The following is a 27,771-nucleotide window of genomic DNA, read 5'->3' as shown; positions in this document are numbered from 1 at the left end:
TAAGCGTAGACCAGGCCTCAGCAAATAGAGCAGCAGATAGTAGCACATGTGCACCCCATCACATCAGCATTAACTTCATTTTACAAATGGGTAAACTAACATACAGAGAGGTTAAATGTAGACTGGATAGTTACACTGAAATTCTGGTGGTCTGTCCTTCAATCTTTGTTTATTACAGACAAAGACTGCCATACAGTCACTTGTTGGCCGTCTTTTACGTAAGAAACATCAGATGCTCATTTCCTTCTCTTTGCAGGGATCTCCTGTAAGATCTTTGAAGGACATGAATAGAGGTGAAGGTAGGAAGAGAGAGCAGTTTGTTAGAGAGTCTAAGACTAGAGGCCTTGTGCTGACCCTGCTTCTTAGTATCTGATAATTTTCTTTTTAAACTCTGGGCAGCCTCATTAGAGACCGCTTTTATTGAAGGCTCAGATCATTTGTACTCAGTTTTTTCTCTGTAAAGGTTGTGGTTTAGGTCTTGTACCGCTGGTGTGATCATACTCAGAAATTCAGGAGATTTAGGTTAGGATCTTTATTTTGGAGGAAGGAAAGCAGCAATTCAGGTGCAGATCTCAAGTGATATCTCTATTCAGAACCTACAGAAATCTAGTTAGCATGTAAAACAATACAATAAATAAAAGAGGGAAGCAGGGACCTGGTATCCCTAACTTCAAAACAAGTAGATTTAAAAAACCAGGAAGAATCTTCGTGTATTATATAGAAACTATAATGGACAAAAATGCTTTTTCCACCTCCCCTTAAACAGTTTGTCCAAAGCCAAACAGAGATGAGTGGAAATGTGGAGAATTTGGGGTGCTAGTGAAGCTGCCCCACAAAGATACATAATACATGAATTGTGATGAGCAATAACGGATCCATTTTTAAGGCAAAATTATCCTGGTTGATCTTGTCTTCATTCTTTTGCTTCCTGTAAGAGCATGCAATAGGGAGAAAAATACTTGTGTAGGAGAAAGAAAGGGCCTGAAGCGTAGGCCTGGTGCTTGAACCAAAGTAAGCAAGAGTTATACTATGAGGAACAGACAGGCCGTGTCAAAAGCAAATGTGTGCCTGCAAGTCTCAACACTAGCATTGTTAATATGGATAGAAGTACATGAAGTATGTAAATACTTGCCACCAAGACAGTACAAGGACAACCAGTTGAGTACATGATAAAATAGTTGGAAACAGCAAGAGTGAAAGGAGAACAAGGGGTAGTGAATGCTTTGGAGGAAAGTACAAAGGGAGGTATCAAACATGTCATTAATGCGTAAGATGATAAGTACGGCGTGTATCATAGATTGCTCATTTCTGTTTATAAATTTTGGGGTACTTCGACATAATTCTTTGGCTGGCCTAAGGGGCGTTATTGAAATCCATACAATTGAATGAGCTGTGTCCACTGTCCCAAGTACAAATATGTAGGGGCTTGGAGGCCATCTGGCTACTGACAGCTATTAATGTACTTCTTTCAACAATAAACATGACTTGGGTGCCTTCATATCTTATCTGAGTCGGTGGTCTTTGGGGGTTCTCGTGAAGTCTATTATGCTAGCTACCTGTGCAGAGCCAGCAGGATATACCCAGGGAGCACACGAAACACACGCAGCCAAACGTTTGTCATCACTGACGGAGCAGGGGACCTGTCAACAGGCCTGGGGTTTGGGCAAGGCGAGCGAGGTGGTTGCCTTGGGTCCCGGGCATTCAGGGCCCCGCACTGCCCAGCTCCCAGCCTCACCCACCCGGCCGCTCTCTCGCTGCCCTGACTGGGAGCCGTTCGGCTCAGCCAAACACAGCGTTCTGCCTTGGGCCTTGCAAACTCTTTGGCCGGGCCTGCCTGTAAAGACGCCAGACCAGTGAATCCTGAATTTACTATATCGCTGTCCAGAACTACTCCAACTTGTGTTGCGATCAGCTGTGTGACTATGAGAGGGATGTTTTACTTGATATTTTAATTAGTAAAAAAATGTTCACAACTGGCCCAATTCCATCATTCTCTGTTAAAAATCTAAAGGTTTGGTCTAGAATTCACATGTGACTAATGTATGTATTAGTATCCAGGCAGTCCAAAGTAAGCCTCATATTACTTCTTTATGTGCAAAACCTCTTAATGCCACCTAACATCTATTCTCTTTTTGCTGAGGTGTTTGTACAAGAAACACTAACACAACTGATGCTCCACACACAGCTGATTGGTCACGGGAGAGACGCAGTCTGGGCATTTTCCATGTGGGTGTAACTGATCAGGCAGAGAAAAATAAGAGAGGTAAGAGTGACAGACACAAGATTCCATTTTTTTGTGAGTGTTCAAGCTGCCCCGGCCCGCTCATCACAAGGTTTTCAAGGTGACAAACCTGAGCACAAATTACTAATGAGCCTTCATTAAAATAAATTTAAATACAAGTCCAAGTCAGTGTGCTAGCGCACTTAAAAAAAAATCAGGTATTAAGAAAGAGCCTCATGCCTTAGTGCAGCTCTATAAATCTACAGAACGAGCCGGCACGATCCCCAATGGTGATTACTTATTAATAAGAACCAGCAAATAACTGCCAAAACTCCCTCTTGCTGTGAGTACTCCAGGATAATGAAATGCAAGTAAGCAATAACTGACCTCAAAGAGAAGCATTAATTACTGGATGTAGCCTATTTGAAATCTCTCACATTTCCAATTCCTAGGTCTGAGACCACCAACATCATACAGGCGAACAAGTATCTGTATCCTAGTCAAACCTAAACTGTGATGCCCAGGAAATTACAGCCACCCACCCTTCCCACATTACAAAATTAGTGGGGCTCACAGCTAGATTCCAGGTTGCTGAAAAGAAGTCCCCGGTATGGAAAAGTCTGAGGTCATAACACCAATGATCCACCTAGACTGGGCTTGAAGGATGACTTCTTAAGAGAAACTGGAAGAAGGAGAATTCTAGGCACACTGGAAAGAGGTTTCATTTACCCCACATTTGGGATGGAATAATCCTAAGCACTGCTACAGGCTGTGGACCAACTGGCTAAGTAGCAGTATTCTGGGGGCCCCATTACAGGCAGGAAGTGGACACATTGGAGAAAGTCCAGCTGGAGGGCAACAACAATGAGGAGGAGGCTGGAGCACATAACTTGTGAGGAGAAGCTGAGGGATTGGGGCTTATTTAGTCCTCAGAAGAGAAGAGTGGGGGGCGATTTGATAGCAGCCTTCAACTACCTTCAACTTCCTCAAGGGAAGTTCTGAAGAGGATGGAGAGAGGCTGTTCACAGTAGTGACAGATGGCAGAACAAGGAGCAATGGTCTCAAGTTACAGCAGGGAGGAGGGGGGAGATGGATGTCTAGGTTGGATATTAGGAAGCTATTTCACTAGGAGGGTGGTGAAGCACCAGGATGGGTTCCCTAGGGTGGTAGTGGAATCTCCATCCCTGCTTGACAAAGCCCTAGCTGGGATGATTTAGTTGGGATTGGTCCTGCTTTGGGCAGGGGGCTAGACTCGATGACCTTCTGAGGTTTCTTCCAATCCTATTTCTTGTGTAACTAAGACACTTCCAAATAATGAGACAAGATAATGAGAAACTAAATTCTCCAAACCACAGAAACACAGATTCAAAGCAAGTCCATCCTATTGCATCTGGAAACTTAATAAATCAAAGTTTTGGTTTTGATGTGATTTAATGCCTTTTCATTCCTTGTACATATAACAAACCCAGCACAGAATCTGGAATCATTGTATGCATATTTGAATTACAGAGCTGCAAAAGATTATCCAGAGGGACTGTTCTCTCTTTCTCTCTCTGATGAAAAGTATTATTTACTGTAGGTGAAAGAGCAGTGTTATGTGGGGAAAGTTGCACGCCAATTGTTTGGCTCATTCCTGTCTGAGTAAGTTAAAATACCTCTCTAAAATCAATGCTTTTACACCTCCATGTTCCAGCTGAAAGTAGAAGCAAACTTGCCAAGGTATTGCGAGAATGGTTAGCATATTATTGTGCTTTACTCTCTGGAAGTTGAGGTTAATTTATGTAAATGTGAGCTAAAGGGTTTTTTTTTTCTATCCAGACCATACTTCCTAACATTGAAATACATGAATGACCCAAGCACCGCTCATCTTGCCCACCATTTTGCTTTTAGCATACAAGATTGCCTCACAACATTGCTCGAACCTACCTCCACATCAGCGTTTGATGGACGGTTGGCCGTAGGTGAAAGACATGGTTACTGACCGCCAGGTTGTGTTCCAGCCGAAAGGGCTCCAATACAACCCCATCTCTCACAGGGAATGTCAGACGTAGCTCATCGTTGTGGTTGGCTGGGATCGAAGAGGGAGAGAAAGTGTGAACTTTCCCTTTAGCATCTGCAGTGCGATAACAACGTGTACATTTATACAGAATAATGACAAATGATACAGCGATCTGTTGCTGGGTTTAACCCAATAGAGTCACATATAGAAAAGAAAATGACAAATAATTGTATAAGTGGATTTCGTGCAGGTGTAAGAGCACAGACTGACAGCTCTGGAGACGGATGTCTTCCACTTGCATCCCAGCTTAAGGTTTATGAAAGGAGCAGCAAAAGTGCCTCTCACCACAGACATGCCTTATACCTGATGTGGAGGGCCCATTTTTCACTGTGAGAGATTAGTTCAGTCACCATGCCCATTCAATCACTGGCTCTTTGCGGAGACTGTCACTAAGGTTGCCAGTTAATGCCAAGTGTGTTGCTATTTTTTCTGTTGTGATGTGGCTGTTTCTCCCCTAGAAATTGGGACTGAGATTACCAAAGTCATTTCAAGTATGCCACTAGGTGGTATTGACTCTCGTTTCTAATGGTGACCTACAAGTGGAAGGCTCTAGCCATTCAGTCTCCCATTACTGCTTTTTATACACAATTGATTATGGCCAGATATTTTCTGCAGATCTGTTCTGGCTGCAAGAACAGGTTTGTTTGAAGGGATTCTGAAGCAGGAAGACCTGCAGTATGAAAAGGTCACCTCTGTCCATTGTAATCAATGGGTTTAAGATTGTGTCTCTTCTTCACTCACCAGAAACAGAAGGGGCTGTTCAACTTTTTACCTAAAATACTCTCCTCTCTCTAAGGCTGCTGAAGCTAAAACAATGCCAACAACCTCCATCTTTCAGCTCTCCAGGAAACCTAAACAGCTGGTTGTAAAGAGCTAATACAAAAGTCTTTCTTTACAGAATACACAGCTTCTCCCTGGGCCTAACTCTGTATCACTCTTTAGTCCCTTTAACACCACAGACAAACTGTATGAGTCACTGAGATGGTGTTATTCCTGCCTTGTGCTCAGCCAAACATAGCAGTGAGCTTGAGTGGCTTTGAAAAGAGTATAAAATTTTTTTTTACATGCTATTGAATATGAAGAGGTCTGCATTAGGATGTGAAAGGTTAACCAGTTAACCAGCGCCCCGAGGGATTACTTCAGCTCAGCTGGAGCAGCTCCCGCCCATGGTGGGCCTGGCCTGGAGTGGGTAGGGGCGTTCCAGCTCAGCCAGAGCAGCCCCTGCCCCTCCCCAAAGTTTAACTGGTTAACTAATTAAATGGGATTTTACATCCCTAGTCTGCATGGATGAATAAATATTCACCTTTTAAGCTATTCTTTAGTAGTGTTGAATAGCTTTGTCCTTGGCCAATAGCACCACATTGCTAATGATGGGGATTATACACAAGAAAAAAATGCAACAACATATAACAGATGAAAATTAAGCGTTTCATTCTGAGAAATCAACTAGAGAGATATTTAAGGGGCAAAGTCCTTAAAAGTTTAACATTTAAGAGATTTTTCCAACTGGCATTTTCCAATACTTGGTTTTGAAACAGACATTCTTCTTTCCTGTTTCCTTCCTCTCTGAGTAGCTTGAATAACGTGGTTGGTTGATACCAAACATCAACTGGCAAACAACATTTCTCTCCATGTAGCAATCAAGATGCTATTTTTAAAGTCTCATTTCTGGGTTGTGTGATTTGCATGGCAGAGGAAGGAGAGACAGTAAAAGGTAGAGGAGTTGCTTCACTGGCTACTCACTTGGAGGTGGCGGTAAAGCATTTATATTTGGCTTAATGTCTGGTGGGAATGGTGGTTTGACATCCTGGTTAGGTGACAGGTATGGTGGAATACTGCTCCCTGGAGTCATGGGTGGTGTGGGGTTTCCTGGAACAGGCGAATGAGGGTAGTTTGCCACAGGTACAGGCCTTGATGGCTAGAAAATAAATTAACACCAAAACTGTTACTGAATTTTGAAAATAAAAAAACGACCTAATCATACACACTCCTATAAAACACTTGGCTTGGGCCAAAACTATTTAAAATGTACTGAGTAGGAGAACAGAAATGTAAAACCTTAATTACTTGGTTTCTTTGCATTTACTTCTCACTTTTAAAAACACACAGCAGCTGACATTTGAGACGAGAAGTTGCAAGGCCTTGTACCACAGATGCTCCACTTTTTCATTCTTCCTTGCCTCCGTGCCTGGTTCTCCACCTTTGATCTATGCTACTTTTACCCTAATTTTCCAACTCTTCTCCTCTCTGCTGGACATTACAGTCAACATTACAGCACCTTCTCTTTGGCTGAGGCATTTTATCTCTGGTCACTGAGCCGTCACAGCTTGCAAGGCATGACAGACCATATCCTGACAGACCAACCTTCCTCAGAATTCTCCATTCATCCAGGCTCTAGTCTTCACCATTTTCGCACTCCCAAACACCAGATCATGTATGTTGCACCTCAGAGCTTCGCCCCTGACCTGGGGTACCTGCCTTTCTCCATGAGCTCATCTCATCTATTCATCCTCTCACCACCTCAATCCACATTTCAGTAAAAAAACACGCAGCATATTTCCATAGAGCAAGCATTCCCCTTTACATTTTGTTGCGATTTTCTTCTCATAACTAAGAATCCAAACTAAGATCCCCTTGCACATAGCCAATAAAAATAAATCGGAATAAAAATATATAAAATCCTTCACTTTTAAAACACTCTTCAGTTGGCATAAATCATTGTAACGTCGGTCACAGCAATGGAGTGACATCGATTTACACCCACTGAGCATCTAGCCTCTTGGTGCATTCATCTTGACAAAGCCGGACAGCCACTGCCACAGTGTAGTAACAATTGCTTTAGAAAAAGCAATGTTTCTAGACATTCCACATCAGGGAACGAGTGACCTGCCTGCGTGCAAGACAGATGTTCGGTGGTAAAGGGTTCCTTATTCTTTTTCAATAACACAATCAGGACCCACTCAAAACAGTTCCCGCCTCCCATGCAAATAATGACAAAACAACCCCATTTCCAGAATTATATATAATGGCCCTACAACCCAATAGCAGAAATGACTTGACTATTCTAATCTTAAAGCAGATTTGATCTATTAGCTTTCCTGCAATTTTCTTAATTAGTCCAAGAACCGTGCAGTGAGTACCATCATGCTTTGCCACGATTAGAAAGGTGCAACCTCCAAGGCAAGCTCAGTTTGACATTCGCTGTTACTTCTTGCCCACCATTTACCTGACGTGCCCCCAAACTATGATGTAGTATAGCTTACCATAGTATGGGCCTGATTATGATTCAAAAAGACAATGGCATAACTTCTATTTCTTTTAATGGTATACAATCAGATCCTATATGGGGATCCAATGGTTTTGCCAGGGTCTCTTTTTATCCACTCACAAGAAAGAGAGGACTTTCGGTGACACCGGCCAAGACAGTCAATGAACCCAAGGTCTCACCTTGTAATACTGTCCCATATTCACGGTCGGAGGAGGGTACTGCCCCGTATTTTGCTGGGTAGGCATCCTCTGTCCAGGGTAATTGGGAGACGTAAGAGGTCTTGGAGGGTTGGGAGTTGGATACTGACCAGGCTGTGTAGGAAACTGGCTATTTGGTCCATACTGCTGGTTTCCATAATTTGGCTAATTAACAAGAAAGATGAAACAAAACAAGATATACATTTTGAACTGAACTTTGACTTACAGAATTAAAATGAAAATGCAATCAGGCTGATGTCTCCCTGTCTCATGAAAGCCTTGCCCAGCGTTTTCAAACCTGGGTGCCTGGACTTGGGCCTCTGAAGGACAAGGGATACCGGCATTCAAAGGTGCTCAAATTTTATAAGTTGTTCAGACGGAGATGGGCACCCAAGCATTTGTGCCTTTGAAAATCTGTCATACATTTTGCCCAACTTTAGGCTCGCAAATAAGTAGCCAGATTTTTGGAGGAGTTGAGCACTTGCATCTATCTATCTAAAGTAGTTCTAAAGTCCCATATCCACAGTATCTGAGGGCATTACCATCTCGTGTGTAATGTTCACAACAATTCTGGGAGACAGGGAAGGGCTACTAGCGCCATGTTTTACAGTTGGGGAACTGAGGCCTAGGGATATTAAATGACAGAGCCAGAGAGTTTAAGATCAAGAAGGGATGACCAGATCACGTAGTCTGACCTCTATATACCACACACCACTACACACCACATTTTGGCTACACACTAAACCAGGGGTGGGCAATAATTTTCGCAAGCGGGACACTTAATTAATTTTGGTACGTGGCCATGAGCCAGCTCTACCCCCGGAAGGGGAAGGGATGGGGACTAGCTCTCCCCAGAATTGTCTGGGACCGGAAGCTTTGAATGAAAAACACAAAGGGCTCCCAGCTCCTGGCCCCGCCACTATCACGTTGCCTGGCAACGTCCTGGGGTTACTGCAGCTATTTTAAAGGGCTTGTGGTTCTTGCCCCTGCTGGGGTAGTGCTGCAACTGGGAGCCTTGAGCCATTTAAATAGGATCCATTTAAATCGGTGCCCGAGCCACTGCCTGGAAATTTGGTGGCACAAGCAGTAGGATATAAATAGAAGGCAGCCAGATGCAGCCCAGCCCTGCACTAAACCCAATAGCTGAAATCAAACCAAAGTATTACAGCTCCCAAGAGATACACTATTATGTGCCACAAGCAGAGATTATAAGGGACTGAGGAGCATCTGTACCTGAGACCACTGCAATGGCAGGGAAACGATTGAGTGAGATATACCCGGATAATCCTTGCGAAGACCCACACCCGCATGCTATTAGAATTCTTAGAAGGGGAGGAGGGTCAACAAACACATGGACAAGGGGGATTCAGTGGATATAGTGTACTTGGACTTTCAGAGAGCTTATGACAAGGTCCTTCACCAAAGGCTCTTAAGCAAACTCAGCAGTCATGGGATAAGAGGTAAGGTCTTCTCATGGATCAGTAACTGGTTAAAAGACAGGAAACAAAGGGTAGGAATAGAAAGTCAGTCTTCAGAATGGAGAGAGGTAAATAATGGGGTCCCCCCAGGAACCTGTACTGGGATCAGTGCTGTTACATATATTCTTAAATGATCTGAGAAAAGAGGTAAATCGTGAGGTGGCAAAGTTTGTAGATCATACAAAATTATTCAGGATAGTTAAGTCCAAAGCAGATGGCGAAGAGTTACAGAGGGGATCTCACAAAACTGCATGATTAGGCAACCAAATGGCTAATGAAATTCACTCTTATTAATGCAAAGTAATGCATATTGGAAAACATATTTCCAATTATACATACAAAATGATGGGACCTAGCTTAGCCATTTCCACTCAAGAAAAAGATCTTGGAGTCATTGTGGATAATTCCCTCAAAACATCTGCTCACTGTACAGCAGCAGTCATAACAGCAAACAGAACATTAGGAACCATGAGGCAAGGGATAGATAATAAGAAAATATCATAATGCCACTATGTAAATCCAGGGTAGGCCCACAACTTCAATACTGCCCGTAGTGCTGAACACCCACCTCAAAAAAAGATATGGAAAAGGTATAGCGAAGAGAGAGAAAAAATTAAGGGTATGGACAATTTCCATATGAAGAGAAATTAAAAAGACTGGGGCTGGTCAACTTAGAAAGGAAATGACTAAGCAGGGGATACAAAAAATCATGAATAGTGTGGTCAATACCCCTTCCCGAAGCACACAAACAAAGGAGATTGCCCAATGAAATAAATAGGCAGCAGGTTTAAAACAAACAGGAGGAAGTACTTCACACAGTACATAGTTAGCTCATGGAACTTGTTACCAGGGGATGTTGTGAAGGTTAAATTAAACAGGGCTCAAAAAAGAACGAGGTAAGTTCATGGAGGATAGAGTATTAGCCAGGACGGTCAGAGACGCAACTCTGTGCTCTGGGTTTCCCTAAAGCCTCCAACTGGCAGACACTGGGTGTGGATAAAGGGGACAAGCACTTGATAATTGCCTTGTTCTGCTCATTCCCTCTGAAGCATCTTGAACTGGTCAATGTCAAGAGACAGGATTTGAGGCTAGCTGGACCACTAGTCTGACCCAGCATGGCCGGTTTTATGGTTTTATGCTGCAAGGGAAGGCTTATCCCTCACCGTGCCACCACTCAAGATCACTGCCAATATGACTTCAGGAAAAAATTCTTTCCTGACCCCACGTATCAGTTAGTATCAGATCCTAAGCATGTGATCAAAAACCAGCCAGGCAACCACCCGAGAGATTGCTTGATACCATGTCAGAACTTGGCCATTGTCCCATCCTTAGCCATAGCCATCTCTGATGCTTCAGAGAAAGGAAATACTCTTCCCAAAAACTAGAATACATCAAGTAGGGGAGAGAGGGAGGATCCTTATGTGGCTCCAGCCGCTTTAACCCTGAAACAAGTGACCTCTCCAAAGTCACAAAACAAGTCTGAGACAGAACAGATTACTGATCCCAGGCCTCTCAAATCCGAGGCTTGCGCCCTAACCACTGGACCTAAATTCCTTCCCATTTTTCCTGCAGTGATCCAACAGGAAGTCAGTGGGCATAGTTATTGCTCGGCACCTATAGGGTTAAATTAAGAATATTTCCATTCTGATGGCAAATCTATTTATGAATATTGATTACTTGCAACAAAAACAAAATAGTTTTGGACCAAGCTAATTTATAACTCATACCTTCTCTATGAAATTTCCATTAATCGATCAATAAATAGTATCTACTCAACTTACACCGTGCCATTACAAAAAACATATGATTTCATAGCACTATAAAATGCATATTACTTGAGAATGTTCTTGTTTTCACTTGTGACGACAAATATGCTATTGTAATAGCGAGGAGGGATTCCAAATCTTTCATAAAAGCGTAAAATAAGATATATAATGATAAAAATAATCACCTGAAAAAAATCACACACTATGCATTGTTAGCTCCATTGGAAAGGAGTGATAGTATTTACGGAGTAGAAAAGTCTTGTGAGATAAGCAACTTCTGCAGGCGTAAGTCATTTTTAATGTATAAGGCAACAACAACAGTTGCATTTATTTATAGGCCAGGAAACACTGCATTTAGGAAAACTGCACAAAACTGAATATATATTTGTTAAATTTTGAATATCAATGTATATTTTCTGTAAACTTGCACTGCCAATAAAAAGCTAGTGTCAGCGCTACCAATAGCGTAGTATCAGTTTAATGTATGTTATAATTCTATATAAAGTTATAGATAAAGGAATAGATGTATAAAGGTACATAGGCCCTTAAAGAGGATGACTGGTGGGATTTACAAAGGCATCTCAATGCCTAACTCCCATTGATTTCAATCAAGCTTGCCTGAAGAAACATTGTAAGCCATTTGTTTGCTATGTCTTAGGAAAGGGTTGCATCCTATGCTAATCTTATAAAAACCAGGAGAGGCAAAAAGATATAGACAGACAGACAGGCAAAGAACTCAGGTAGTCTTCATTCCAGACCAAAAGAAAATATCCTAAATGCCAAGAGGTGGGAATTTTCAGGGACGCTGAGCTCCACAGGAGTTTTGAGTGTCAGCACCTATGAAAACCAAGCCACAGTAAATCTGAATTTTAAAGTTTTGCACGTGTTCGCTGTTTATGTGAGGTGCTGCCTCGTATTTCTTTAAAACAATAAAAAAGCCACAGTAAATAAAGCATATGCTCTGCCCATGACAAATTTATTTCAAACATTCAGGTTGAATTTCATCTCTGTGCAGAGTCTGAATAAGATCTATGACCTTAAGCTCTATTAGGAGGGTTTCAAAGTAATATTCTGAGGGTTCAAGAACTTCACAGTGCTGTGTGTGCTTGGTGGTGACCATCTTGGCTGATACACCAGGGACTGAACTCTGGGGACCTTCACAGCTAAAAAGCGCAAACAGGTACCGCTTTAGCTAATGCTCCCTTGGCAAGACTACAATTTGTGGACAGAGGCGGACCTGCCGCACACAAGCTCACCAGGGTGGTACATAGGTTTTCTGCACTGGGGGGAATTTCAGCTGTCACATAATGTAGCTTGGAAGACAAAGTGAATAAGGGAGCAAGAACACTCACCTCTCCTGGGTACGGTCTCTTAATGCCCTGGATAGGCAAAGACTGGGGGCGTGGGCCTGGGTAAGCTTGCTGTGGCATCCTTTGTCCATGGCTGCTGAAGGGGCTTATCCCAGGGGGCCTTGGCTGGCTCATACCCATAGGCGGCCCGCTCATGCTGGAAGGTGTCATTCCTGCTCCCATGCTTGCTGGGTTCATGCTGCCGGGCATAGACGTGGGGCCGCGAGGGCCAGGTTGATTCATGAACTGGCTGTTGTAAGCTTGAGTCGGACCCATCTGGAAAGAGGAACAAACCTTCAACGGAAGAAAAAAAGAAAAGAAAAGAAAAAAAAAAGAATAAAATGCGACATGCATTTAAAATGGGAGCGGGGAGTTTGTTAGCAGGGGGTGGGGGGTGGGATTATGTCGCATTTTCTTTTCATGTTCTGTAACCTTCTGTGAGGTTTTATTTGCATAATAATAAATCAACTGGAATTCTAAAAGCAACAAGAGAGAAAAATAATAGTTTAGTAAGAGCAAAACGGATGTAGTATGAGCAAATAAAAATCCACTGACATGACCAGTCATCTTCCTCCAGGTAATGGGCCAGAGTTCTCTGTGGGTGTAATTCAGCTCACCTTAATTGACTTAGAAAGAGCTTATTTTATTTATGCTAGCGAGGTTATCCTCTATGCTTAGAAACACTAAACGGGTGGAAGTGGTGAGAAAAGCAGCTGCCACAGATCAAACATTCATTCCTCTTTTCATTAATAGTTATTACGGGAAGAATTGTGTGTTGAGCCTTGGATCACCAAAAATGGATGTTTCCAATCGCTGTTCTCAAAGATAATTCCTTAAAGGGTGTTTTTTTCTTTTTAATTGTATTTAGAAAAATTAAACCGAGTTGAGCAACATAATTAATTAGAGAAACAGCACAGGCCCTAAAATGAAGCTTGGGAGCACTTACCTGTGTGCTACAGTTTGGGAGGAGGGGAAGTAATACTGCATCATGCTTGAAGTGGGCATAAAACTTTGCATACAAATGTTTATAACTACAGGATGACCTCTCTGAAGTACAAATGCATCACTAGTGCAGGCAACAGAGATTCATCAAGATGATGTATTAGCCACCGCATGTCATTAGCGCATACATACCTATGCCTTCTACAGGAGATCTCTTGCTCTCCATCTCTCCTGCACACCCACACATGACATAGCAGATACCTAAATACCTCACATACTAAACAGCGGCTCTCACTTCTCTCTAAAGGCAGAAGTCAGGAGGGTAGGAGTTTGCAAGAGCTACTTTCTTACCGGTCCATACTGGTTCATGTCCTTGTTCTGGGTTTCCTGAAGGGCTGCGACAGTGGCGGTAGCCGTAGCTGTTGCCGTGGCAGCGGCAGCTGCAACTGCTGCTGCGGCGGCAGCTGCAGCTGGCTGGGTGAAATCTGCAGGCGGCCTCGTGTGTGGAGGGATCCCCATTCCTGCAGGAGCATTTGGGCCACCAGGGTAGCTACCGGAGAGGAGAGAAAGGGATATTAAAATGGGCCTCGTGTTTGGGGGTTAGACTGGGGACTCCATCTGATGCCATCTGGAACAGTTCCAAAACCATGTAGAAAGTTTCTATTGCAAACATGCACTGTGACATGAAGTGAGAACCTGGGATGTAAATGAGGATGCAAGAGCTGTTCTGGCATGTCACACCACAGATTTTGCCAGACCAGAGAGTGCCAGACTAGAGAGGTTCAACTTGCATTCTGTTCTACCAAGCTGCTGGACTCATAGGCCATCAGAGAATACGTGCTCTGATTATCTACCGTTCAGGGTTAGGATGTACAGCAGCATCAGATGCAAGCTTCCTGCACAACAAGCCATCTATGTTTCTCAACTGTGGAAAGCATCAGTTTTTCCAGGAGTAGAAAAGTAAATCAGTCCCCTCTGAGGTCTCAACAAAGTGGCCGTCAGGGGCCATTTGTGACAAGTAGCAACTGATGGCTGTCATTTGGTGGTTCTGGAGAATTGTGTGTGCAGCACATTGGCTGTGCCTCCCCAGTTCACATACTAATCACAAAATGACCACAAAATACACAATCAAAATAGAGTACTTCAGCTGTAGGTCTCAAGGATCTTTAAAAAGGCGGGTCAACCCTATGCCCATTTTACAGAAGAACTGTACTGAAGTATAGAAAGTTTAAGTGAATGGTACAAGGTCGCTTGGCAACACAGTGGCAGAAATGAAAACAGAATTGTAGTCTCCAACATTCTTAGACAGTGCTGTTCTATTGTACCGCACAGGTATCTTTTTTAGGAACCCATCCCTGATGAGTCCCAGAGACAGAGCTACACTATCACTAGTAAAAGTGCATTCAGGAATAGGTGTTGGGAGCTTGCATATTTACTGCCTAGGTTTACATTTTGTACCTGTGTTCTGTAGATAACCTGGGCTAATTAATTTGGCTCCTTTCACAAGAACAATATTTACGCCACCAAAATAAATACCTAGTTTAACATTAAAGACCAAAACCCTATCCTTCAGTCATAGGAATTGCTTTATAAATTCCTGCAGTGATACAAACCTTCTGTCAGAGGTCTGCCTATTAGCTCTGCAAGAAAATAGCCTTATTAATATCAGAGCTCAATTCCTATACAGAGTGATGGAAGTTATACTATCAGGAATGTAAATCATTCTCAAGACCATGGTTTGTGTCTTGTGTTTGTGTTAATTAAAACTTTCTTTCAGGGGTTTGTTAGGGCTAATGGATTGACCTAATTTCCAGGTACAGTGATGGATTTCCTGCTCTTTGGCAAGCCGATTTTTCAAGCCATGGCTTCAGTATGCAATTTAGCTAGGCCTTAATCACCAAGAGGTGGGGCATTTCTAAGCCCAGCTGGGAGGTGCAATTCCCGGTGCAGGTAAACATACATGTGGTAGCCCTGCTAGAGCTAAGCATGCTAAAAATAGCAGCATGACCCTGGTGGCTTGAACATGTACCAAGGCTGGGTGGATTGCTAGAGTCACACTGCTTTTTTCTGTATAGTAAGTTGGGCAGAACTAGCCCAAGTTTGTCTGCTGAGAATCACACCATCCAGCTGTTGTGTAGATTTGCTCTTTAAATAACCAAAGGGACCCTAAGACACATTAAATTGCTACGCAAACTTACAATGCCCTGAACTATTCATGTCCAATTTCCACTCCGCCAAGACTAGCCTTACCTCCCACCAAAGCCTCCACTTCCAGGATAGTTGGGTCGTCCATACATGCCCTGCTGTATGTAAGGTTGAGCGGAACCGGCCTTGGCTGAAAACTGCTGCTGCTGCCCAGCAAACTGAGGGGAATTAATGCCAGGGTTGCTGGTAGTCATCCCAGAAGCCATGGGGTTTCCTGCTGGGTTCATAGGATTATTGGCATTTGCCATTGGGTTTCCCAGCACCTATGAAGAGAAATATTCAAAATAAGGAGAAAGCCCTCAGATCACTTAAAGCTATGGCTGTAAAATATGTTAGTTTGCTACAGACTAGAGCTGTTAATTAATCATACTTAATTCATGTAATTAACTCAAAATATTAATTGGGATTGAAAAATTAGAATACCAAATGTCATTTATTAAATATTTGTGGATGTTTTTCTATATTTTCAATATTGATTTCAATTGAAACACAGAATAAAAAAAATGTACAATGTTCAGTTTATACTAGTATTTTTTATTACAAATATATGCACTGTAAAAATTATAAACAAAAATAGAATTTTTCAATTCACCTCATACAAATATTGAAGAACAGTCTTTATGCCATGAAAGTGTAATTTAAAAATGTAGATTTTTGGGGTTACATAACTGCACTCAAAAACAAAATAACGTAACATTTTAGAGTCTATGAATGTATTCAGTCCTACTTCCTGTTCTGCCAATCACTAAGACAAACAAGTTTGTTTGCATTGACAGGAGATACAGCTGCCTGCTTATTTACAATGTCACCAGAAAGTGAGAACAGATGTTCGCATGGCACTTTTGTAGCCAGCGTTGAAAGGTATTTATTGCCAAATAAGCTAAACATTCATACGCCCCTTTCTGCTTCGGCCATCATTCCAGAGGACATGCTTTCATGCTGATGATGCTCTTTAAAAAAATAATGTATTACTTACATTAATGACTTAATTCCTTGAGGACTGTATGTCTCTTACTCTGTCTTACATGCATTCTGCCATATATTCCATGTTATAGCAGCCCCGGATGATGACCCAGCACTGTTCATTTTAAGAATGCTTTTGCAGCAGATTTGACAAAATGCAAATGAAGTATCCACGTGAGATTTCTGGAGAAAGCTACAGCACTCAAACCAAGGTTTAAGTATCTGAAGTGCCATCCAAAATCTAAGAGGGACGATGGGTGAAACATGCTTTCGCAAGAGCTAAAAGAGCAACTCTCTGATGCGAAAACTACAGAACCCAAATCACCAAAAAAAGAAAATCAACCTTCTGCTGGTGGCATCTGATTCAGATGATGAAATGAATATGCATTAGTTTGCACTGCTTTGGATCATTATCAGGCAGAACCCCTCAGCAGCATAGACGCATGTCCTCTGGAATGGCGGGCGGTGAAAGCATGAAGTGGACATATGAATCTGTAGCACATCTGGTATGTAAATATGTTACAACGTCAGCTACTATAGTGATATGTGAACCCCTATTCTCACTTTCAGGTGACACTGTTAACAAGAGGCAAGCAGCATTATCGCCTGCAAATTGTAACCACACTTATTCAGACAATCATTCCAACAACAAGAAGCAGGACTGTGTGGACTCTAAAGTTTTATTTCTTTTATTTTTGAATGCAGGGATTTTTTTGTACATAATTCTAAATGTATAAGTTCAACTTTCATGATAAAGAGATTGTACTAAAGCTTGAACCTCTCTAGTCCAGTACCCTCCCTCTGGACCTGAATGATGCTGAACCAGAGAATTTGCAGGACCACGGGCGGTCAATATTATCTAGTAGCATTACCAACACTTCTACTGCTTACTGGGCTCTTAACACAACACTGAGAGCCAGGACTGGTGGCTGTAAATAAACTTTTTGGGACCACGGGAGACTTGACCACACCTATGATAAGTGGATATTTGGCTAACTAAAATCATGCCGGACCACGGATGTTGCTGGACCAGTGTTCCGGATTAGAGAGGTTCAATATGTATAATACTTGTATGAGATGAATTGAAAAATACATTTTTTTTACAAAGAGAAACTTGCACTTTGTATTTATGTTGTAATTGAAATCAATATTTTAAAATGTAACAAAATAAAAAAATATTTAAAATAAATGGATTTTATTGTTGTTTACCCGTGCAATTAATCATGATTAATTTTTGTACAGTGTAATTAATCATGATTTTTTAAAATCGCTTGACAGCTCTGCTTCAGACATTAACTAATTTCTATACACTGTACACAAATGAGTTCAGGACTAGTTGTGCTGCATGCACCTTGGTATGTTAATTTCTTGTAAGCTCTCCTTGCCATTTTTAAGCCCACAGTTATTTCTGATCACTACCACCTCACTGAAGCTTTTGATAAGTTATAATAAGAAACCACAGACTTTTTTTTCACATGGGGAATCCAGCTGATAAAGTGGAGAATCAACAAACAAGTGTGTTAGTTTGATAATTTGTTGTCCCCAAAAATTGATTTAGGGCAGGCCTGGCTGAGCAATGCACAATACATATGTACTAGTTTCAGGCAGGTTTCCACTAAATATACATCAGCCTTGCCTCCAGTTCTGATGCTTTGCATCTGTCACTATTTACACTCATGCTTGCTCAATGAGACTAACACAAGTATATTTACACGAGCAGGAAAATCACAACCTTAGTTCATAGGATAGACATAGACTAAGGCATCAGGTGGTTCAGTGATATGATCAATGTCACACACCGTGTGTGGTCCTAAATCCTGGTACTTTCTGAGGTCAACGAAAGTATTTTTATTGGTTTTAACTTCAACTGGCTTGAGTCTTTGGTATAGAGAACTGGTTGGGAATATGCCATTTGAATGATTTGCCAAGGGAAAATGGAGTTTCCATAAAACTGAATTTTCTATAGCAAATTTCAAATTTCCCTGAAAGCTTTCCGTTTTCCATTGGAACAAAATGCCTGCATGAAAGGTTCCTATCAATTTTGTCTTCAAGAGAAAATAAAATTGACAAAAACATTTCCAGTCAGGCAACCAGAGATGTCCTGGGGTTGGGGAAGAGGTGAAGAGTCAAGTGAATGGCATTTGGCATTTTATCTGGAAGGTTCTGTCAATTTCATTTTCTGCCTGCACAGAAAAAAAAGTGAAATTAATAAGAACCCTCCAGGCCAGCTGCATGCAAGTTAAAAAATTCCATTCCCGTTCTCTTGAAACCGAATTTTGTCGAAATCCCTTCCTGCGAAAAGTTTTGCATTTTGGATTTTTCGTCCCAATATGAGATAAACTTTTGCTCAAAAATGCAAATTTTTTCTGGGATAGAGATTTTCAGAACAGTTATATTCTGGCACTAGCAATTCTTCCATGGTCTGAATGTTTTAATCATTGCAGTAGACTACTTGAGATAAATTCTCCATTAAGGACATAAGGAAAAACGCTACAACAACCATTTCAGGACCGATAATCACTAGGTATCAGTGTTCCCTCCAAGCTGTGTGGCAGCACAACTTCATAGGTGCTTAATGAGCCCTACCTAGTCAGGGAGCTGACTGACTGGGCAGGGCTGACTAATCACCTGTAAAGCTGAGCTGCACCGCGCAGAGGAAACACTGCTAGGGATGTGAAAGGTTAATGGGTTAACCGGTAAGCATCACCCTAAACTGCCTGCCACAGTCAAGAGACTGCTCCAGCCCTGCAGGGTGCCCACAGCCAGGTTAATTACGCCACCGGGTTGGGGGAAGGTGCATGCGCGGCCCCGCCCCTCGCCTGGCATGTGGGGGAGGACGTGTGCAGGGTGCGCCGAGCCTGGCCGTGCAGGGCCTCGCGGCCATGGGGGAAGGGGTGCTGCTGGCCGGCACTGAGGGGATTAACACGGCCCCCGCCCCGGGCGGCTGCTGCAGGATGGCCGCTGGAAGATGCTGCAGCCTGTGATCCGGGAGCCGGGCGCCCCCCATAGATTGGCGCCTGATGGCAGCTGCCCAACTAGCCCATTCCTTAATCCGGCCCTGCCCACAGCAAACACAAGAGCAGCCCCTATCCATGGCAGGCCCAGGCACTCACAGGCAGGGGCTACTCTGGCGGGGGCTGGTAGCCGGGAGCCTGTTGCAATCCCACCCCCAACATGGGAGCTGGGAGTGGGAGTCCTGTGGTCTGGAGGCTTCCCCAGCTGGGATGAAGCAGTGCCCAGTCTGGTTTCCGTTTAGCCAGTTAAACATTAGAGTCACCTAACTTTTAACCGGTTAACCGATTAACTGGGCTTTTACGTCCCTAATACTCACCCCTCTCCCGTATAAAAGCAAGTGTTTATACAAGTGCACCAATATAATGTGACATTTCCACCCACACAATTGCATTACCAGCTCAAAATAAGTCAAACCCTAATATGTAGCCATTCTGCTGAGAGAAGAACAAAAGGAGGAGGAAAAATACAGCTTTTATGACAGGCCTTTCCCTTCTTTTCTGTTGTGGTTTTTTTTTTCATTTTACTGACAAAAGACTTGACCAAAATGCATAGCTCAGGGTTGGGAGCATAAAATGAAGCTTACCTGGCTTTGTGAGGTGTTAGTCACACCCCATACTGTAGTGACCACTGATAAAGAACCCGGTGGTTGGTTGGTGTTTTGCTGCCAAGGAACAGAGTCATAGGGGAAAGACCCATCACTGTAAAACACAAACATTATCAGACAATCATTGTTTGGAACAGTTTAATGAATGCTGATTGGGGAACTCGTGATGATGAATGAAATGTCTTCAAACAGAGAGTTCACCCCTAAAACTCTGCCACCCGCAGAAGTAAAAATAAACTCTCAGCCACAGCTTTCGACAACAAGAACATTAAGCTAGTGGTTATCTGGACTCCTTCGTTTTGCAAAAGTCATCCATCTCAAGCTCTTCAACAATCATTGCTTCAGCTCTCTCATTCCAATTCAATTAGGTTTTGAGACTAGACTGCAGCCCCATTGTCTGCAGGTGGTACCGGCATGGCCAGAAGAGCCTTTAAAGGAATAGCAGCCCAACAATAATTTTCAAAAAGTGAATTAAAATCCAGATGGCGTTCTACCACACGATAGATGAGCTGCATGCCAAAAACAGTATTAGCTAATCAGTATTCTAGAAAGTTAACTGCTGAAACTAAAAATGCATCTTTCCAGATAAATATGTGGTGCAGAGCACTGGGGTTTTTCCATAAACTAAATCCAAAAGATATGAGCAAGAAAAAACTTCTCATATACAAGTCTTAGTGGATATAATACAGAGAAAGAATATATATGTATTTTGAACTAAAACACTGTGTATGCACAAAATAACTATTGAATGTGCCCAACCTGAATTAAATAACCAGAGGCATAAATACAATATTGTTTTTTCAACTTATTTCTCATAATACTCAGTCCTGCCACGAGTGCAGAGGGCTGCACTAGATAACCTCTCAAGGTCCCTTCAAAGTCCTACAATTATTTGGTTCATGCATTATTATTCATCACTTTTTATAGTTGATTTTACATTTATGACTTTTTATATGCATAAAAAAACTATTTAAGGAACACACACAGAATCCTTTTATTTTAAAGAGATACCGACCAGCTGCTTAGGCTATGAATTCATTTTTTATTACAAATTATAACCCTGATTCTGCAATGCTCATCTAACTAAGGAACTCATACAACTCTCATTATTCTAGAATCTGTGTGCCTCACAATCTTTATCCTGGGAGGCAGGGAAGTACTATTATCACCATTTTCCAGGCTAGACACATAAAAGTGTCGTGCAAGGGATCTGTGCTGAGCAGGGAATCGAATGTGGGTGTCCAGCTTTCACTGTAACCACTGGACAATCTTTCCTTTCCCCTATGTCTCTGGAAGACTTGAGTGTAAAACTGAGTTAATATGTACTTGAAGGATCTAACTATTTTCCTCCTCATAACTAGGTATGCATATTTTAGGGTTTGAGGTGCCCTTGTATTAAGAACGGTTCTTGCATGGTCCTTGCTCTGAAGAGATTTCCATCTAGTAACAGTAAAATTAACCATATAAATTAAAATTAAGTAATTAACTTATACAATTAAAAAGGGGAAAAAATCTTTCAACTGTGAATATCCAATGTTTCTTAATATCTTCTGACAGACCAGAAGTCCACCAAACCCTACATTTTCAATCTCGTACAGGACATCCCAATGTTGTCTCAATGCACAATATTTCAGCTTGATGCAGTATTTCAAATACATGCAGCAGCAACATCCCTCCATAATCCCTGAAAAAAGGGTATACAGCAAATTATGGGAGATCCTCAGAGTCTGGGATGAGGGTCTGTTTTGAACTTCTGCTGTAATGCCTTCCACTTTTTTTCCTCTACCCAGGTGATGGTTGCCACTTGTACTTCTTTCCATACTCCTTTTGATGGATGTCTACACTGGTTTCTGTAGTCATTTACGGTACACGCTAACATTTTAAGAGAAATCTTGTCCACAACATTGTTCCTCTTGAACAGAACAAGGGTAATTAAGTCTCTTCATTACACTCAGGAGGGCAGTGAGTCAGCTGGAATCCACTAAGAATATTGACTCAATTTATAGTAATGTTAACGAACCCACACATGCTAGCGGTCAGCACTGAGGTGGGCCAAGCTGCAAAGAAAGGCATCAAATGAAAAGAACGATTACCACTCAGGCTGTGATGTAGTGATGCTGCAACCATTCACTACAGTGCAAAGAAAAGAAATAGATAAAAAGTTTCCTAGCTGTGAACACATATGGAAGCCAATGGCCCGTCAACACTGATGTCAAAGAGGCGAGACTTTAGATATAAAAGCTTCTTTTAATCCTACTATTAAAAAAAATGGGTTTGTTTCAGATGTCTGTATTGAACCTGGATTAATTTCTCTTCTTGACTCCTCTTCGCAATTAACACAGGTTTTAAGGTGCCCGTGATTCTTTGCCATGCTTTCCAGCCATGATACGGGTTCATAGGTCTTGGAGTTCTGTTCCTTTTCTCTTCAGTCTTTCAATCGAATCCTTGGTCTTCCAAATCTTTACTTGCTGTCCTCTTCCTCCTATGTTTGCTTTGCTGGTCATTCTCGCATTTTTATAATGTCCAGCCAATCTCAGATGTGCACTCCCCACACTTCCAAAGTGCATCTTCACCCTAATTTATTCCAGGCACATGTTCTACCATCTACTTGCACATCATTCCCATCAGTATATTGTTTTCTACTACCTGTATCTTTTATCTTCATACAGAAGGGTACATTTTGCTCAGGAAGAACTAGCTGAGAATTTGAAAATGGAAGGTAGCTTGAGTGACAGTGATCATGAAATGATAAGAGTTATGATTCTAAAGAATGGTAGGCCGGATAGCAGCAAAATAAAGATAATGGATTTCAAGAAGACAGACTTTAGCAAACACAGGTAGTTGGTAGGTAAGATCCCATGGGAAGCAAGTTTACAAGGAAATACAATTGAGGCCACTTGGCAATTTTTCAAAGAAACTTTATTAAGGGCACAAGAGCAAACTACTCTACTGTGTAGGAAAGATAAGTAGTATGGTGAGGGACCAGGAAGCATGGAAAGACACCTCCCTGTCTTAACCAGGAGATCTTGAATTATCTAAAAATGAAAAAGGTAGACATTGGGTCACATTATGAAGGATGATAATAAGCAAATAACACAAGTATGTAGGGGCAAAATTAGAATGTCCAACACACAAACTAGCTGAAGATATCAAGAAAACATTCTACTTATACAACAGAATCAAGAGAAAGACCAAAGACAGGATAGGCCCATTACTCAATGAATGGGGAAAAACAATAACAAAAAATGTGGAAATGGCAGAAGTGCTTAATGACTTCTTTGTTTTGGTTTTCACCAAGAAGGTTGGTGGGGATTGGACGTCTAACATATTGAATGCCCGTGAAAATGGGGTAGATTCAGAAGCTAAAATAGGGAAAGAACAAGTTAAAAATTATTTATACAAGTTAGATGTCTTCAAGTCACCAGGACCTGATGAAATACATCCTAAATACTCAAGGAACTGACTGAAGACGTAGTTGAACCATTATCTATTATCTCTGAAAAGTCATGGAATACGGGAGATTCCAGAAAACTGGAAAAGGGGAAAATATATTGCCCATCTATAAAAAGGGATAAAAATCACCACTCTCAATCCAAAGCTAGGCTAAGGTTATGCATAAACAAAGTTATTTCATGCCATTAGGCTCCCAGCAATTTCTTTCTTCCCAGCTCTGCTCTCTAGTTTTAATGGACTCTCTGTCATTTAAGGTATAGGTGTTCTCTTTGGCTTGACTACAGTATCTGCAAAATTGCTAGCTAGTAGATAAAACCTGTCTTTTAAATACACTACCTGACCCAGTCCTTGGAATGACAGTGATGTGGATAGACAATAGCCAACACAACACTCGCTGTCATTCCTTCCATTTCCTTACCTATAGACACCTACAAAAACACCTGGTTGCATGGACTGAACTTCCAAACTAGACCAACTTTCTTGGCTCCTTTTCCCAAGAGCTTAAAGGAAAGCAGTGTGGGCTACGAGGCAGCTGGACTAGGACTCTGGGGTTCTATTCCCGGTTCTGCTGTTTGACCTTAGGCAAGTAATTTTGCTTCTCCATGCTTCTGTTCTGCATTGCGCCTGCCTTATAGTTAAGAATATAACTTCTTGGAGTAGAATCTTCCTCTTCCTATGTATATGTATAAAATCAGCATAATAGGTTCACAACCTTGGTTTTGGCTTTTGAATGTACTACTCTAATCCAAATTAAATAGTAATTTTTATTAATAATAAATATTCTTCCCCTAAAGAGCCCATAAAAGAAACCAAAACAGAAACCATTACATCTACACTGAATAAATACAAGAAGCCCAGAATGAGAAAAGGAAATAAAATGCTCAAGCAACTCCTGTACCAATCAAAGGTAAATCTAATAGATTTATGACTTTCTAGCTTACTCTATACGAGATTCTCTGTAACTGCTATATAAGATAACTTATGACACATTGCAGTCAGTTACCCCTCTTCATCAGGTCACCATTGTAAACTTACTGTAAACTGTACGGATGTTAGTGTCATTAGATTTCACTGCTTTCTTCTTTCCGTCTACATGAATAGAACCATCTTCAATAAAAGTAAAATTAGAAAAATGGACAGAATTACACTAATTCCTAGTTTTGATTACAGTCAAAGGCTTCAGATATGAATCCAGCTTGTAGCTCACCACAGCCTTACAACTGGAAATTCCTGGTAACTTTTTCAATAGACACTACAGCGAGTCAACATTTTTCTTTGGAAATTATTTTTGGAGAAAGAATGGCTTTTGTTGCACTCAATACAGAAATTTCAATGGGGAAATTGCTGATTAAGAGGAAAGTTTGGGGGACGTTTATTTAAATAAACCCCCAAACTTGAAAATCAAAACGTTTCTGCTTTTTGGCAATCAAAACTAGAATATTCTCAGGTTTCTGTTTTTCAACAACTCCCCAGAACTTCTGATGTTTTCCTTTTTACTGAAATTTTTCATAGGAACAAAAACAAATTCCTGACTCGCCATAACACACACACGCATGCAGTATGTATACGGTGCACCATTCTCTCTGCAGTATGTAGAGCACATAGTCACAGAGCCCAGCTAGCTTAGGTATAAATAAGACAGTAACTGATGGGACATGGCGGAGGCAAGGAAAGACAGACCTCAAAGGTGGAGGTATGTATGCAAGCACATATCGTATATGCTCTCTATTCACCCAAGCCATGTCTTCCTGGCTCCTCTGCAGTAGTGTGGTACCCTTCTGCTTCCTGGCACCTTTCCCTGTTACAAGGAAAGATTCCCCTACTGGGGAAAGCTCTGACAGGGAGAAGGTAGGGAGAAAAACTGAGGCAGCTCCCAACCTCAGAGCCCTAGAATGGTGCAAGAAAGGCTGTGCCGACTCCCTTCTTCCACAATCTTTCCTCCCCACAACAAAAGGCTCCAGCTGCGGAGAGCTACTGAAGTTTTCACTGACTTCTGTTGCGACACACCAGTGTGGATGCAGCCTGCTTTTCACTGCAGGGTATAGCTACACGAATACTACACGCCTCTGCTGGTAGTGTGCAGTGTAGACACAGGGTTTCCGACCCCTCCAAAGAGGGAGTAACCCAGTTTGGAGTTCTTTTGGTTTAGAATCACCTTTTAAAATATAAAGCATTATTATTAATATTATTTGATCAAAAGTTACCCGTAGTTATGCCTTCACATGACCTTTTATGTGGGCTTAAAAAAACCCACCCATACCATACATTAGGGATGTAAGCGACTAGACATCTACCCGATACACTTTTTGGGTAGTTGAGTCACTACTTGACTAGTCACTTCCCTCCCTTGCTGCCTTTGTATCAGAGGCACCAAGGTGGAGGGCAGGAGCCAGTGCTGGGAGGAGCTGTCTTAAAAGCTGGTTCCCCCCAGCACCATCTCCGCAGTCGTCAGAGGCGCAGTGGGGGAAACGGCACAAGCGGGAACCGAAGCAGTCTCTGCTCATGCAGGGTCCTGACTGCTGTGCCTCGCCTGTTGAAATGTACAAGAGCCACGGTCCAAGCCAACAGGGACATCAAAAGAGTGATTGTAAGGACAACAAACAGTATCTACTTGTATATAATATCCCCCAACACATGGAGTTTAAAACCTGCTTCAAACCAGAGAGAGATGAAGAAAAGAATCCAAGCATGATGGCACTGTAACATGAAGATTCGTATTAGCATAAGTTATGGATGACTGCAATGCTTTTGACTGCTGAAACCATGAGTGAATTCTACAGCTCTTCCTAAAATAAGAGCCAATATCTATTTAATATTGTCATTTTATTACAGTAAGAGTTGAGGGGCCTATATCATGGATTTAGGCCCCTCTGCCCCAAACCCCATAACAATTTTATCTCTCTCATGCCACATCATGGGTTATTCTGCATGTGTTATCAGAAAAACTATTTTAGGAGTGTTTTTAAAAGTTCTTACTGAGACTATTTTTCATATCATCTCCACCAGATTTTCTGAATAGCATGAGTCTAAAAGCCCAAACTACAAAGGGCAAGAGAAACTTTATTTTTAAATATCAAAAATTACTTTGCATAAACACATCTAGTCTGATCTCTCCCAAACTTCCCACAAGCTGCATGTTTTATATCTGCCTCTGGAAGGCCCTGAATCTCCCGTTTCCAATGGCACTACAGCAGGCATCTCTAGCCTTGGGTGACTGACAGAGACCTGCCTTAACCCTACTGTTCCATGATTGAAGATTGCCTATATTGGGCCCTGGACCAGTGTAAATTGGAAGGAAAGGGGTTAAAAATTCTACTTTTGGTTGGGGAAAAAAAGTTTTTCTGGCAGGTTTTTTGAAAAGAGAAAAAACACCAACCCAAGGTAGCTGCTGATCAAAGTTGATCTAGGCAGGCTATTTGTCCAGTTTTTAAGCTGGACAGTTCTGTTTTAAATGGCTAGTTCTCTTGTCTAGTTCTGTGACAAAACCGAACGTGGATTTGCCCAGCATCATAGACAGAAGTTGCCTTTTTCAAAAGCGTGCTCCTCTTCCCCTTCTGGCATGACCTCATATACATGATGTATACAAAGTCAGAAAAGGGCGGGAGGTCTTATGCCGGTGCAGATGGCCAGACTCGTGGTGTTCCATGAAATACTGGAATGTCTGGTAATTTGGGGGTGGTCATCCTAAAGCTGCTCTGAGGTTTGGAAAGTCACTCCCAGTAAAGATGAGTCAGTAGACAGAAGGCAGGTGATATAGGGAAGAGATCCATGATACATGCAGTTCATCACATGGCTCCGTAATTTGGCATCTGGCTATCACCACCACATGCATTCAGATGTCCATTAACTGCCATCACTACTGAAATTCAGCTACTTCTGGGGTGGAATCTGGTGTATGTTTAACACTGCAAAGTTAGGCCCGGAGGTGCAAAGACCTCTGGATGCTGTGTGACTAGAATATTTTTTCTTAGAGGTGAGCAGTGTGCTGAATCTGAGAGGCCTTCACACTCTTTGTATCACATTGGATGGGAAAACTGCCTTCCCATTGCACATTTGGCTTCCTACAGGGCAAATAGTGATACACTTAATCAGAGGTGAGTTGCATCTTACACCACGAGCAGTCTCGCTGGGGGTACTTGCATCGTGAGACACTACTCAACTTCATTTAGGGCACTGGATCTGTTTCGCTATAATGGAATATGAAGCAGGCCCCTGTACTTCCTTAAAAATAAATTCACATGTTTCTTAACC

General features: G+C 42.0%; 1 protein-coding gene and 1 long non-coding RNA gene across 25 annotated transcripts in view; one reads left to right on the top strand and one right to left on the bottom strand.

The window, feature by feature from the left end:
* Positions 1–27,771, bottom strand: part of ZMIZ1 (zinc finger MIZ-type containing 1) — a 510,613-nt gene that overhangs the window by 25,335 nt on the left and 457,507 nt on the right. For 20 of the 24 annotated variants that reach the window (XM_075934736.1, XM_075934735.1, XM_075934734.1 and 17 more), the window contains 7 exons: positions 20,047–20,161; positions 15,531–15,748; positions 13,632–13,830; positions 12,342–12,632; positions 7,728–7,910; positions 6,024–6,198; positions 4,148–4,334 (listed from right to left, as the gene is read on the bottom strand). In XM_075934736.1, coding sequence (XP_075790851.1) covers positions 4,148–4,334; positions 6,024–6,198; positions 7,728–7,910; positions 12,342–12,632; positions 13,632–13,830; positions 15,531–15,748; positions 20,047–20,161 — 1,368 coding nt within the window. The remainder of the gene's footprint in view (positions 1–4,147; positions 4,335–6,023; positions 6,199–7,727; positions 7,911–12,341; positions 12,633–13,631; positions 13,831–15,530; positions 15,749–20,046; positions 20,162–27,771) is intronic. The other 4 variants (XM_075934751.1, XM_075934753.1, XM_075934750.1 and 1 more) reach the window with 3 other exon arrangements.
* LOC112544318 (uncharacterized) overlaps positions 1–27,771 on the top strand; it is a 119,552-nt gene that overhangs the window by 46,219 nt on the left and 45,562 nt on the right. The gene's annotated exons all lie outside the window — the stretch shown is intronic.

This window comes from Pelodiscus sinensis, chromosome 8, assembly GCF_049634645.1.
Source record: "Pelodiscus sinensis isolate JC-2024 chromosome 8, ASM4963464v1, whole genome shotgun sequence".
Lineage (NCBI taxonomy): Eukaryota > Metazoa > Chordata > Testudines > Trionychidae > Pelodiscus > Pelodiscus sinensis.
This window is presented reverse-complemented; position numbering and strand designations above follow the sequence as displayed.